This window comes from Rattus rattus, chromosome 1, assembly GCF_011064425.1.
Source record: "Rattus rattus isolate New Zealand chromosome 1, Rrattus_CSIRO_v1, whole genome shotgun sequence".
Lineage (NCBI taxonomy): Eukaryota > Metazoa > Chordata > Mammalia > Rodentia > Muridae > Rattus > Rattus rattus.
In genome coordinates this window covers 161,192,291-161,206,641 of record NC_046154.1, presented here as the reverse complement: position 1 = coordinate 161,206,641, position 14,351 = coordinate 161,192,291, and the positions used below count along the sequence as shown (strand labels likewise).

At 39.3% G+C, this 14,351-nt stretch overlaps 1 protein-coding gene across 1 annotated transcript; it reads left to right on the top strand.

Moving 5' to 3' along the window:
• Window positions 1-6,438: 6,438 nt before the first annotated feature.
• On the top strand, window positions 6,439-7,776 carry LOC116889940 (testin-like). Its single transcript, XM_032890748.1, has one exon. The coding sequence runs from the start codon at window positions 6,442-6,444 to the stop codon at window positions 7,669-7,671; it is 1,230 nt and encodes a 409-aa protein (XP_032746639.1). The 5' UTR covers window positions 6,439-6,441; the 3' UTR covers window positions 7,672-7,776.
• Window positions 7,777-14,351: the final 6,575 nt, after the last annotated feature.

Below are 14,351 nucleotides of genomic sequence, written 5' to 3'. Positions count from 1 at the left end.
GCATATATATGAGCCACATGTGGGGCAGGCTCTGAATGGCCATTCCTTCACTCTGATCTAAACTTTGCCTCCATATCCCCTCCTATGGATATTTTTGTTCCACCTTTTAAGAAGGGGTGGAAGCATCTGCAATTTGGTCATCCTTCTTCTTGAGCTTAATGTGGCATGTGGATTTTATATTGAGTAATTTGAGTTTTGGGGCTAATATCCATTTATGAGTGAGTGCATACCAAGTGTGTTTTTCTGTGAATGGGTTACCTCATTCAGGATGATGTTTTCTAGTTCTTTCCATATGTCTATGAATTTCATAAATTCATTGTTTTTGATAGCTGAGTATTACTCCATTGTGTGTATATACCGCAATTTCTATATCCATTCCTCTGTTGAAGGACATCTGGGTTCTTTCCAGCTTCTGGCTGGACTTAAGTTTTATACAGGGTAATAAAAATGGATCGGTTTGCATTCTTCTACATGCTGATCTCCAGTTGAACCAGCACCATTTGTTAAAAATGCTATCTTTTTTCCATTTGATGGTTTTAGCTCCTTTGTCAAAGACCAAGTGACCACAGGTGTGTGGGTTCATTTCTGGGTCTTCAATTCTATTCCCCTTATCGGCTTCTCTGTCTCCGTAACCAATACCATAGAATTTTTATAACTATTGCTCTTTAATACTGCTTGAGGTCAGGGATGGTGAGTCCCCCAGAAGTTCTTGTGTTGTGGAGTGTAGTTTTAGCTATCCTGGGTTTTTTGTTATTCCAAATGTATTTGCAAATTGCTCTTTCTATCTCATTGAAGAATTGAGTTGCAATTTTGATGGGCATTGCATTGAATTTATAGATTCCTTTTGGCGAAATGGCCATTTTTACTATATTAATCCTGCTAATCCATGAGCATGGAAGGTCTTTCCATCTTCTGAGATCTTCTTCAATTTCTTTCTTGAGACTTGAAGTTCTTATCATACAGATCTTTCATTTGTTTGGTTAGAGTCAAACCGAGGTATTTTATATTACATGGTATTATTACAAAGGGTGTCATTTCCCTAATTTCTTTCTCAGACAGTTTATCCTTTGATTAGAGGAAGGCTACTGATTTGTTTGAGTTAATTTTATAGCCATCCACTTTGCTGGAGTTGTTTATCAGGCTTAGTAGTTCTCTGATGGAACTTTTGTGGTCACTTAAGTATACAATCATATCATCTGCAAATAGTGATATGTTGACTTCTTCCTTTCCAATGTATATCCCTTTGATCTCCTTTTGTTATCTGATTGCTCTGGCTAGGACTTCAAGAACTATAGTGCATAAGTAAGGAGAGAGTGGGCAGCCTGGTCTAGTCCCTGATTTTAGTGGGATTGCTTCAAGTTTCTCTCTATTTAGTTTGTTAGCAAACTGGTTTGCTGTATATTGCTTTTACTATGTTTAGGTATGGGCCTTGAATTCCTCATCTTTCCAGGACTTTCGTCATGAGGGATGTTGAATTTTGTCAAAGGCTTTCTCAGCATTTCATAAAAAGATCATGTTGTTTTTTGTTCTTTGAGTTTGTTTATATAGTGGATTAATTTGATGGTTTTCCATATATTGAACCATCCCTGTATCCTTGGGATGAAGCCTACTTGATCATGACGGATGATCGTTTTGATGTGTTCTTGGATTCAGTTTGCAAGAATTTTATTGAGTATTTTTGCATTGATATTCAGAATGTAAATTGGTCTGAAGTTCTTTTTCTTTGTTGTGTCTTTGTGTGGTTTAGGTATAAGCGTAATTGTGGCTTCATAGAAGGAATTAGGGAGTGCTCTGTCTGTTTTTATTTTGTGGAATAGTTTGGCCAGTATTGGTATGAGGTCTTCTATGAAGGTCTGATAGAATTCTGCACTAAACCCGTCTGGACCTGGCCTTTTTTTTTTTTTTTCTTGGTTGGGAGACTTTTAATAACTGCTTCTATTTCTTTAGGAGTTATGGGGTTCTTTAGATGGTTTAACTGATCCTGATTTAACTTTGGTAACTGGCATTTGTCTAGGAAATTGTCCATTTCCTCCAGATTCTCCAGTTTTCTTGAGTATAGGATTTTGAAGTAGGATCTAATGATTTTTTTTAATTTCCTCAGTTTCTTTTTTGATGTCTTCTTCTTCATTTCCGATTTTGATAATTTAGATACTGACTCTGTGCCCTCTGGTTAGTCTGTCTAAGGGTTTATCTCTCTCGTTGATCTTCTCAAGGAACCAGCTGCTGGTTTTATTGATTCTTTCTATGGTCCTTTTTGTTTCTACTTGGCAGATTTCATCCCTGAGTTTGATTATTTCTTGTCTTCTACTCCTCTTGGATGTATTTGCTTCTTTTCGTTCTAGAGCTTTTAGTTGTGCTGTCGAGATACTAATGGATCCTCTCTCCCGTTTCTTTTTGGAGACACACAGAGTTATGATTTTTTCCTCTTAACATTGCTTGCATTGCCTCCCATAAGTGTCAGTATGTTGTACCTTCATTTACATTAAATTCTAAAAATTCTTTAATTTCTTTCTTTATTCCTTCCTTGACCAAGTTATCATTGAGTAGAATGTTGTTTAAATTCTATGTATACATGGGCTTTCTGTCATTTTTGTTGTTATTGAAGACCAGCCTTACTCTGTGGTGATCTGATAAGATGCATGGCATTATCTCAATGTTCTTTTATCTGTTAAGGCCTGTTTTGTGACCGATTATATGGTCAATTTTGGAGAAGGTACCATGAGCTGCTGAGAAGAAAGTATTTTTTTTTGTTTTATGATGAAATGTTCTATAGATATCTGTTAAACCAGTTTTGTGTTATAACTTCTGTGTCTCTGTTTAGTTTCTTTTTCCATGATCTGTTTATTGCTGAGAGTGGGCTGCTCAAGTCCCCCACTATTATTGTGTGAGGTGCAATGTGTGCTTTGAGCTTTAGTAAGGTTTCTTTTATGAATGTAAGTGCCCTTGCATTTGGAGCATAGATATTCAGGATTGAGAGTTTATCTTGGTGGATGTTTCTTTTTTGAATATGAAGTGACATTCCTTATTGTTTTGATAACTTTTTGGTATAATGTCATTTTATTCGATAACAGTAAGGCTACTCCAGCTTGTTTCTTGGGACCATTTGCTTGGAAAATTGTTTTCTGGTCTTTTACTCTGAGATAGCAATTGGTCTTTGTCAGTGAGGTTTGTTTTCCTGCATGCAGCATAATGCTGGGTCCTCTTTATGTATATAATTTGTTAATCTGTGTCTTTTTATTGGAAAATTGAGTCCATTGATGTTAAGAGATATCAAGTAATAGTGATAGTTGTTTTCTGTTATTTTTATTGTTAGAGGTGGAATTATGTTTGTGTGGCTCTCTTCTTTTGGGTTTGTTGCAAGAAGACTACTTTATTCCTTTTTCTAGGGAGTATTTTCCCTCCTGTGTTGGAATATTCCATCTAGTATCCTTTGTAGTGCTGGATATGTGGAAACATATTGTGTAAATTTGGTTTCTTCATTTATGTTAATTGACAATTTTGCCGGATATAATAGCCTGAACTGGCATTTATGTTCTCTTAGATGTCTGTATGACATCTGCCCTGGATCTTCTGGCTTTCATTCTCTCTGTTGAGAAGCCTGGTGTTATTCTCATGGGTCTGCCTTTATATGTTACTTGACCTTTTTCCCTTACTGCTTTTAATATTCTTTCTTTATTTTGTGCGTTTGGTGTTTTGACTATGATTTGATAGGATCAAATGTTTTTCTGGTCCAATCTGTTTTGAGTTCTGTAGGCTTCTTATACGTTTATGGGCATCTCTCACTTTTGATTATGGAAATTTTCTTCTATAATTTTGAGGAAGATAGCTAATGGCCCTTTAAGTTGGGAGTCTTCACTCACTTTTATACCTATTATCCTTAGGTTTGATCTTCTCATTGTGTGCTGGATTTCCAGGATGTTTTGGGTTAGGATCTTTTTACATTTTACGTTTTCTCTGATAGTTGTGTCAATGTTTTCTATGGTATGTTCTGCCCCTAAGATTTTCTCTTCTAGCTCTTATATTCTGTTGGTGATGATTGTGTCCATGACTCCTGATTTCTTTTCTAGGTTTTCTATCTCCAGGGTTGTCTCCCTTTGTGCTTTCTTTATTGTTTCTATTTCCATTTTTAAATCCTGGATGGTTTTATTCCATTCCTTCACCTGTTTGGTTCTTTTTTCCTGTAACTCTTTAAGGGATTTTTATGTTTCCTCTTTAAGTGCTTCTACTTGTTTACCTCTGTTCTCCTGTATTTCTTTAAAGTTCTTCTTGAAGTCCTCTATCATTATCATGTGATGTGATTTTAAATCCAAATCTTGTTTTTTCTTGTGTATTGGGATATCCAGTATTTGCTTTGTTGGGAGAACTGGGCTCTGATGTTGCCAAGTAGTCTGGTTTCTGTTGTTTGAGTTCCTTCGGTTGCCTCTCACCATCTGGTTGTTTTTAGTGTTAGTGGTCTTGTTGTCTCTGATGGTAACTAGATCCTCCTGTAAGCCTGTGTGCCAGCACTACTGGAAACCAGGTTTCTTCCAGTGGGATCTGGGTACAGAGAGCTATGGGGCCAGTTCAGCTATGGGCACAGGCAGAAACCTGAAGGATCCTGTCCCAGACTGCTCCTGTATTCCTGTGTCCTGCGTTTTCCAGGCAGGTCATTCGGAGCAGAAGTGGTGGTCTTACCTCTGCTCTCAGGTGTGTCAGAGCTCCTGGAGACTGGCTTTCATCTCTGGGCACAGGCAGAGACTGGAAGGATCCTGTCCCTGACTGCTCCTGGGTTTCTGTGTCCAGATGCCTCTAAGCAGATTCTTCTTGGGCCAGGAATGTGAGCAGAAGTGGTTGTCTCCCTTGAACTCTCAGGATTGTCCACACTTCTCAGAGTCCAGCTCTCTCCCCCATGGGATTTGGGTACAGAGAGCTGTGGGACCAGGTCAGCTCTGGGCTCAGGCAGAAACTGGACTTGTGTTTTTTATTTTAATTAGGATTTCTCCCCTTGAGTCACAGAACACAGTATACAGTTGTGTCACCTTTTCTACTCTAATTCACTTAACTCCTCTGTCAGTGATATTTTTGCTGCCTTCACTAAGTCTGAGCACTCAGAAAAGATGAAGGTATGTTTGTTTGAACAAATAGTGTTAATCTAATTCTGTTCCTTTGTTATCTAGATGAAGTATAGAGAAAGGTTTTGTTACTAGTACGTGTGAGCACATGTATCTTAGTGTTCACAGGAGTCCAAAGATCTCTCCATCTTGTCTCGTGTAAGTGATAATATTGTTGAGAGTTCCTGGGTTCCATTTCCCTGTCACAACTTGAAGGTATTATGTAGCAGCCAGCATCTTGTCCTCTGTCTTTTACAGTGCCACCCTTGCAATGTTCCCTGGGCCACTAAATGTGTATCATTGGGTTTGAATATGCCATAGTTAGTTGTCCTCTGCATTTTTCCAGTTGTGGATTCCTATATTAGTTTCCATCTACTGCCAAGAGGTGGTTCTTTGATGAAGAGTGAGAGATACACTTATGTATGGTTATGATTATGTATTTAGATTGCAGTCTTCTGGTTTAGGGAAGTGGCAGTAGTCGGTTGTCCTGAAACTCTTAGCTATAGATAATTGTTTGGTTTTCTGTACCCAGCATAAATCTCTATTCATGTGGTGGGTCTTAAGTCCAAGTAGATAGCTATTGGTTACCCCTCAAATAAAACTATCTTGTGGAGGTGGCCACAAGATAATCTAGAGTTATAGCTAGCTAAGACTGCTGATTGCTTTTCTCCTTTGTAAGCCCTCATAAAAACGTTGGATACTATGAGAGCTAATTCTCAGGGAGGAGGCTTCCAGGTACATTCCAGAATGTATTAACATTTTGATCCTGAGCAAATTCTGAAAGCTTTTTGGATTTCAACTAAATCATCTGTAAAATAAAGAGAGGGATATAGTGCCTGCTTTCTACATGTTTTATAGGGTTTTGTGAGATTTAAATAGTACTATAATAGAATGCTTTTTCTGGTATTCAAAAACTGTTTGTCCTTGCTGTGATTGTACTTTCATAATATAAAGTAATCCTTTAACTTTAATTCCTAAACTCTTTGACACATTTGTTTGCTTTTCAATCTTGGCCTTCTTAGTTCTCCCTGTATAAGGGAGCACATAAGGGCAAAGATATGAATTCATGAGTTTTCTGACTTTCAGTATTTGTAGTCTTCTATAAAATTTACTTTGCTTCTTTTCCTTTCATGATAAAAGCAATGAGAGTATAACATATGCTCTTTATATACTTGTAGCTTCCATTTACATACCTGGTGTCACAGTTCACTAAACAATGTGACGCTCATAAAAGACTTGAAAGTAACATCAACAAGAGAGTTAAGTGGCATTAAAGGTGTGATTTATTGGATTTTTTAAATTTTGAAAAATTATAATAATAGATTCCCTTTTGTCCCTCCCCCTCCAAGAGATGGACTTAAATCACGAACAAGGATTGGGAGCCCCCTGTCGAAAATGCAAAGAAAAATGTACAGGATTTGAACTACACTTCTGGAAGAAAATATGCCGTAACTGCAAATGTAAGCAGGAAGAGCATTATATATTCCTGAGCACTGAGGAGGAACCAAAAGTGGGGAGGCTATTTGAAAACACCAAGTACAACACCTTGATTGCCAAGCTGAAGTCAGAGGGAATTCTTTTTGAAAACCAATATGCTATGACATTGTCCAAACCATGTGCTGCTGAAAAGAAAGTCTCCATCAACACTGTTACTCATGAGAGTGTTTCCCCCTTCCAGAAGCAGGCACTTCCCAGGAGCATGCAGGTGCTACTTGATGAGAAAGAGCCAGTGTCCGATTCAGAGGAGGCACAGTACTGGAAGAAGCAGCTGGCAAAGCAGCTCCCTTCACATGACCAGGACCCTTCTAAGTGCCATGAGTTGTCTCCCGAGGAGGTAAAGGAGATGGAGCAGTTTGTGAAGAAATATAAGAATGAGGCTCTGGGAGTGGGTGACATGAAGCTTCTCTCTGATGTGAATGTTCAACATTACAAGGTGCACTACCCTACTGGAGACAGAAACACCACAGCAACAGTGGGTTCCAAGGACATGTCTGCAGAGTCTAAGAAGACCGAATATCCCTGTTACTGCTGCAAAAAAACCATAAAGGAAGGAGATCTAGTCATCTTTGCGGAAAGGGCTGGCTATGATAAATGCTGGCACCCAGATTGCTTTATCTGCAGCACCTGTGGTGAATTCCTGGTGCACATGGTTTACTTCTGGAAGAACGGGAAGCTGTACTGTGGCAGGCATTACTGTGAGATCGAGAAGCCCCGCTGTGCTGGCTGTGATGAGCTGATATTCAGCAAGGAATACACCCAAGCAGAAAACCAGAACTGGCATCTGAAACACTTCTGCTGCTGTGACTGCAACTACATCCTGGCAGGAAAATTATATGTGATGGTCAGTGACAAGCCTGTGTGCAAACCCTGCTACATGAAGAACCATGCTGTGGTGTGTCAAGGATGCCACAGTGTCATCGACCCGGAAGTGCGGAGAGTAACATACAACAACTTAAGCTGGCATGCATCCACCAAGTGCTTCCTATGCTCTTGCTGCAGAAAGTGTCTTTTTGGGGAGACATTCTTGTCTGTAAAGGGAATGACTTTCTGTTCCATAGAGTGTAAGAATATGATGTGCTAAGAGCAGAACAAGAGCACCAAGCAGTATGGAATTAGAGCAGTCTACAGTGGCCTGCGTTTCCTGATAAACTGCAATTAAATAAAAGAAAAAAAGCTACATAGTGAACCAAAATATTTTGTCCGATATTTTCTAACCTTAATGATATTGTCTGTGTTAATTTTAAATGGCTATTTTAAGCACATATTTTAAAAAATGCAGTAAAGAATTGTAGCTTTTATTCCCACACATTAAATCTTCGAGTTGGAAGATTGAATCTGTATATGTCTAGTGCCAAATATATATATATATATATATGTATTTGAAATTAGTGTCTATATATACATATATATCATACACATACACATATACAAACACATACATACACATACATATACAGTTAAAATTAGTGCCCTGGGAGAGATAAATATTTTGACTTCTATGTTTATTTCACATGGACAATGTAAAGAAAATTACATGTTGCCTGACATGACACTGCACACTACTCTGTCTCATTGAATTTTTAGGTCATGTGATGATGTCAGCTCAGAGAATTCTTCTGGCAGACATAATGGTACATAATGTCTGTTCTAGTGCCTAAGGCCTTGCATTCCTTGATTGAGACAAAAGGGCTTCTCACCACATCTCTCTCTATTTACTTACCTCTCAATGTTCTCTTTTGTAATTTAGTAACCTCCATCTGTGGCATTGGATATTTTATACCTATGTGGTTGAAACAATATGTGCTCTTTGCTCTTAGAGATTTATTTTTGTTCAAAATTTAAACGTAGGCCACTCATCTAGGTTTTTTGGAACCCAAAGAACATTTGTAGGTTTCATACCCAGGGAATTATAACTTGCCCTGATGTCACCTGTCTGTCATGCTTTGACTCAATGATTTTTGCATGATTTATAGTGTTACTTTATGGATACACTCTTATGCTCTCTCTGAGATTGCTGTAGAGGCAAGAGGTGTCTTCTATGCTTGTGTGCTCCCATAATTGGGTGTTTTTAATGTTTTCCCCTTGTATACATTCATACATAACTATGCACTATAAATATTAAATTAAGTGACTTATATTTCATTCAAAACAAAGTATTGTTCACTTTAAAACATAAAGACATCAGGCAAATGTAGATTTTTATATGACCTTCAGACCACTAATACAATACAGCCTAGTCTTCAAGTACTGTTGGCCCTTCCAAAACAACTGTATGTGCCGACCATTGACATTAAGGATTGCTTTTTTGTCCATCCCTCTCCACAAAAGGACAGGCCCAGCTTTGCCTTCTCAGTACCAGTGGTCAATAATAATGGGCCTGCCCAATGAATCCAATGGAAGATGCTGCTGCAGGGCATAAAAAATAGCCTCACCATTTGCCAGGTGTTCATTTGAAACACCATAAATCATTTCAACCCCAAGTGTTATGTTCTCCATTACATAGATAGCATAGGAATTGGTTTACACAACCAGTTCTTTATGGGTATTTAGGCACAGCTCTTCCAGTTTCCTGGTACAGCAGACAGCAGCCTTTAGTATCTATTCTCATGTAAAAACAGAAAGATAACAAACTACTAAAATTAAAATGATTTCTTACAAAGTTTTGAATTTGTGTAAGTAAAATGGTTAGTTCTCTCTAATATCTTTCCAAGCATTATTATCTCCAATTATTCAGTCAGCTAGAAAAACAGAGTATTAACTTTTTATATGTTTCTACATCATCTTTTAATTTTCTAATCTTCATTTCCTTATCCTAACAATTCCATAGCTTCATGTGCTCTCCTAAATCATATGTAATTTCCTATTTTTCTATTCATTCCCTTTCTTTCTGAAACTTCTTTAACTATCTTTAATGTCCCCAGGATTGCCTTGACTAATTAATGGAGCACTCATTCAATTAGAGGGTACACGTGCTTCCTCACGATTCCAAATGAAAGGCCAAGTCTGGCAATGAACCATTTCAAGAAAGACCATATAGGCTTAGGGCCCTTGTGGCTATGTTACAGGTCCTTTCACATGGCCCCAAAGGCCAAGCAAATGGCCTGTTCCTCCTCCTCCATAGCCTCAAGACCATCTCCATTCATTCATTATTCCTGAAAACTATGTGTTTCATTTATTATGGCATGCTTACTTCTGAGTGATGGAGATAGTATGCTCCCAAGAAAGAAAGATTGAAAGTAAAATAGAAAAGACAACAGACCAGCTTTAGGGCAACAGCAACCATTAACACATGGGATCATGGGATCAATAACCTGGCAATGCTCCAGGGGCAGGAACTGTGTCACACCTCCCCTTATGAAGCCATGCTGGACCTGGCAACAGGCCCTACTGTATATTAGGATATATAATTCTATATGATAATATAGAATTCTATACATTTTAGCATATATACTTCTATATGCTAAATTTAGCTATGCCTCCAAGTTCCCGGGGCCCTGGGAGCACCAAAGTCCATTCCTCGCAGGGCTCCTTCCACCTGGGTGAACTATTGTTGATAGTTGATAGCTGGTCTGTTGGTACCAGCTCCCCTTTAACTTGCTCAATGATAGCCACTATGCTGTCAATACTGTAAGGTCCTTCCCTTTTGCTGTAATTAAACCATCAAGAGGTCCACTCCACCTTGTCACATCTCAGCTTCAGGCCTTGCTTGAGATAAGAGAAGTGCCTTTATATGTTCAGCATATCCAGTCTGTCTGAAGCCATCTAGGAAAAGGCAGACACTTTCCCACTGAAGCCAGACAAAGCAACCATGTTAGGGACCCCATACCACAGTCAGACTATAGCTTTAGGGAGACTAAAGCTTTATTATTTGTTTGTTTTTGTTTTTGTTTTGGAGTTGTTTTCTTTTTGTTGTTTTTGAGACAGGGTTTCGCTGTATAGCCTTGACTATCCTGGAACTCACTTTGTAGTCCAGGCTGGTCTGGAACTCAGAGATCCCACTCTCTCTGCCTCCAGAGTGCTAGGATTAAAGTCATGTGCTATCACCACCCAGTTCAAAGGTTACTTTTTATTTATTTATATATTTTATTTATTTACTTTACATGCAAATCACAGCCCTCCTCTCCTCCCAGTCACACTCCTACAAATTCCTCTTCCAATATCCATTTTCTTCTCAGAGAAGGGAACCCCCACTCCTACCCCCAACCCCACCCCCACCCTGCCTTGAGCTGAGCTAGCTAGTACCAGAAGAACTAAGCACATCCTCTTTTACTGAGGCTTAACCAGGCAGTCCAGCCAGAGGAAGGGTATATCTTTCAATTTTTGAGACTGTGATATAATTATATTCTTTCTCCCTTCTCTTTTCATCTTCCAGACCCTCCCATATATTCCTCCTCTACACTGATCAGGGCTCACCAGTATACTTTAAACATGAGATGAACAAGGGCAAAAATATATGGTAAACTGAACAGAGACAGCCCATGAGGCCTTAGCCCTACACAAGAGACAATGGGCAACTATAGAATGCTGAGAGTGGAAGTAATACCTGGTGCAGTGAAGAACACACAGATTGGTTAGCAAATATCATTATTATTATCATCATCATCATCGTCATCATCATCATCATCATCATTATCATTATTATTATTTCTTTCGTTGGGGCTATAATATAACCACACCATTTTCCCCTTCCCAGCAGAATATGAAATAAATTTTCCCCTATCCAGGTTTGAAGCCATTTGGGAACTTAGTAACCAGTTGAGGTAGGGGCTTGTGTCCCCCATGACAGTGATCCACCTTTTTATGCTCTACATCTCCAGCAGTTTGGGTGTGGTATGGATCCATCGTGCTAGCACAGGCTAGGCAGGCCTGGCCACCCTGGGCATCACTCTGCCTTTGAGGAGTCAAGGTGATAGCTGAGGACCCTGTACCAATGTCCTAGTGGTCGTTTTTCCACTGCACAGTGAGAGGACCTGAGTTCAGGCCCTGGATCAAGTGTCTGTTCTATTGTTTCTGAGGTTTCTGATCTCTCCTCCAGGGATGGGATTCCATAAGGAAAGTTATACAATGGGTTCCTGTCCCTCGAGAGAACATCCTACTCATAAGTACAATGTCACAGTACAGTGGACATGGGGACACAATTGGGCCTTTGTCTCCCAGGATGAACCACCTGATTTATTCTAAGACGCGCATATCTAGCCTGAAGTGGCCAAGATACGGAAGTAGCCAACATTGAGTCTGAAAGGTAATAGGTTAGTGTATTGTGCTCAGTAGAGGGACCAGGTAGTGTGTGTCAATGCATCACTATGAAAATTTCTCTAATATCCCAGTTCTATGATCCTAGGGTTGACTCAGCAGAAGGGCATGTTGCTCAAGTAACAGACTCTGCATCCTGTGTAATAAGTACCATGCCACCCACCTCCATCCCTAACCCTAGAATTGTACAATTTGATTACTACTACTACTAAAGGAACTTCATGATAGACTTATCTGTAACTCCATTATAAAATTACACATAGCCAAAGTGATAGAGGGTCCTGACAACTATGGTGTTCCCACATATCCTTGATTTGTTTGCCAAAATCAACTACCCAATTCCACAGAGAGAGACTGGGCTCAGTTGAATTTTCTTAATAAGCTTTATATTAGAATTTCCACCAAACAAATTATCAAAAAAGACATTATAGACACAGTAGCTGATGTGCAAATTGGCCCACCCAGTCTCCAATTTTAAATAGTCAAGGGTTTCATGGCAAAGGTAATCCCCCTACTAAAGTACACAAAACCCGTAAGTTTTCAAAGCAAAGCTGCCAATTTCAACCCTATATTTCACCCTTACCTTTTTCTCTTTGGGGTAGAAGCTCCTGTCTCAATGGAGTTGTGAAATCTCTGTCCCAGAACATTCTTTCTCTAGCCAATTATTTTTTTAATAGAACGATCCCTTGTTTCAGCACACTAGTGACCAATTAAGGACATGGACTTAAACGTTTGGCAGAGCTAATCTAAGAACAACTTCAGGAAGATCATATAGAGCCACACTTCAGCCCCTGTAATACGTCTATCTCCTGTATTCCTGAGAGTCTGGTAAATGGTTTACATATCCTCTTCTCTGTCAATGCTCATCCCCATTACTTTGATGCTCTTCAGCCTGGAGTTTCTGCTCCTGCCCTGGTCACTCAAAACTGTCATATAATTGTTATCCATTTACAAGATCATAGTACAATTCCTTTACATCCTTGTGATAAAGGTATGCTTTTTCAAGGCCTATTTCTCAATAATCAAGCACTGACATCTGGCTTTCAAAGTGCTTCCCTAAGTATGACCAACAGCCCCACCTTCTGCCAATGTTGGATAATACAGTGATATGCCCTAAAAGACAAAAATATACCCACATGCAAGTATGCTTAAATGCAAATATTTTAATGTAGGAATAATTTCAGAGCATCAAAAACCTGTCTGTCATATTATGGAAAATAAATGTAAATGCTTTTTCCTGGTGTAATTTAACCAGGGGTGAACCTAGATGTGAATTCTTTATTTCTCTCTCTCCATATCTTCCATTGTTTCCGTGGCTCTAATGCATCAATCTGGGACTGTACAGGCCTGACTTAAATATGTTTCTCTGTGTCTATCTCTGCCTGTCTCTGTCTCTGTCTCTCTGTCTCTGTCTCTCTCTCTTTCTCTAGATTGAGTCACACAGAAAGCAACATATGGGGAAGAAATTAATGATACTGTAAAGAAATATTTAACAGTTTTACCAGTGAATAAGTCACTGACTTCAACTGATCTAGATTTAAAACATTATAAATACCATTGTTTTTCACACACTATCTGTATGTTGTATTCAATATTTATGGTGGGTATTCATTTTTAAAAACAGCTTTTATTCTATTTACCATTTTCTAAAAATGATTATCATAAAACATACACAAATGCACATTTATTACACTGTGAGTCAGGATCATAAAAGAGAACATATTTTAAAACAACAGCAATGCCTTAGGTTGGATTATAATGGTATATTACTTGACAAAACATCCAGTCTTTTAGATTATAGAAGAAATTGTTATTTAAAATGCATCACCAGACACCACCAGAACCTGAAGGGACAGACCGGATAAACAGTTCTCTGCACCCAAATCCCGTGGGAGGGAGAGCTAAACCTTCAGAGAGGCAGACACGCCTGGGAAACCAGAAGAGACTGCACTCTGCACACATCTCTGACGCCAGAAGAAAACACCAAACGCCATCTGGAACCCTGGTGCACGGAGGCTCCCGGAAAGGGTGGCGCCAGATGTTCCTGGTTGCTGCACTTTGAGAGCTCATAGGCAACACCGACGCAGCAAACTGAGCCTGGGACCCACAGGTAAGACTAGCTCTTCTGTTGCAAGTGACCTGCCTGGTGAACACTCAGACATTATGGGCTCCACAGGAACAGCCGCTGAAGACCTGTAGATAGGAAAAACTACACGCCCGAAAGCAGAACACTCTGTCCCCATAACTGGCTGAAAGAAAACAGGAAAACAGGTCTACAGCACTCCTGAAACACAGGCTTATAGGACAGTCTAGCCACTGTCAGAAATAGCAGAACAAAGTAACACTAGAGATAATCTGATGGCGAGAGGCAAGCGCAGGAACCCAAGCAACAGAAACCAAGACTACATGGCATCATTGGAGCCCAATTCTCCCACCAAAGCAAACACGGAATATCCAAACACACCAGAAAAGCAAGATCTAGTTTCAAAATCATATTTGATCATGATG

Coding starts and splice junctions, on each gene's coding strand:
- LOC116889940 (XM_032890748.1), top strand. CDS start 6,442: ATGGACTTAAATCACGAACAAGGATTGGGAGCCCCCTGTCGAAAATGC.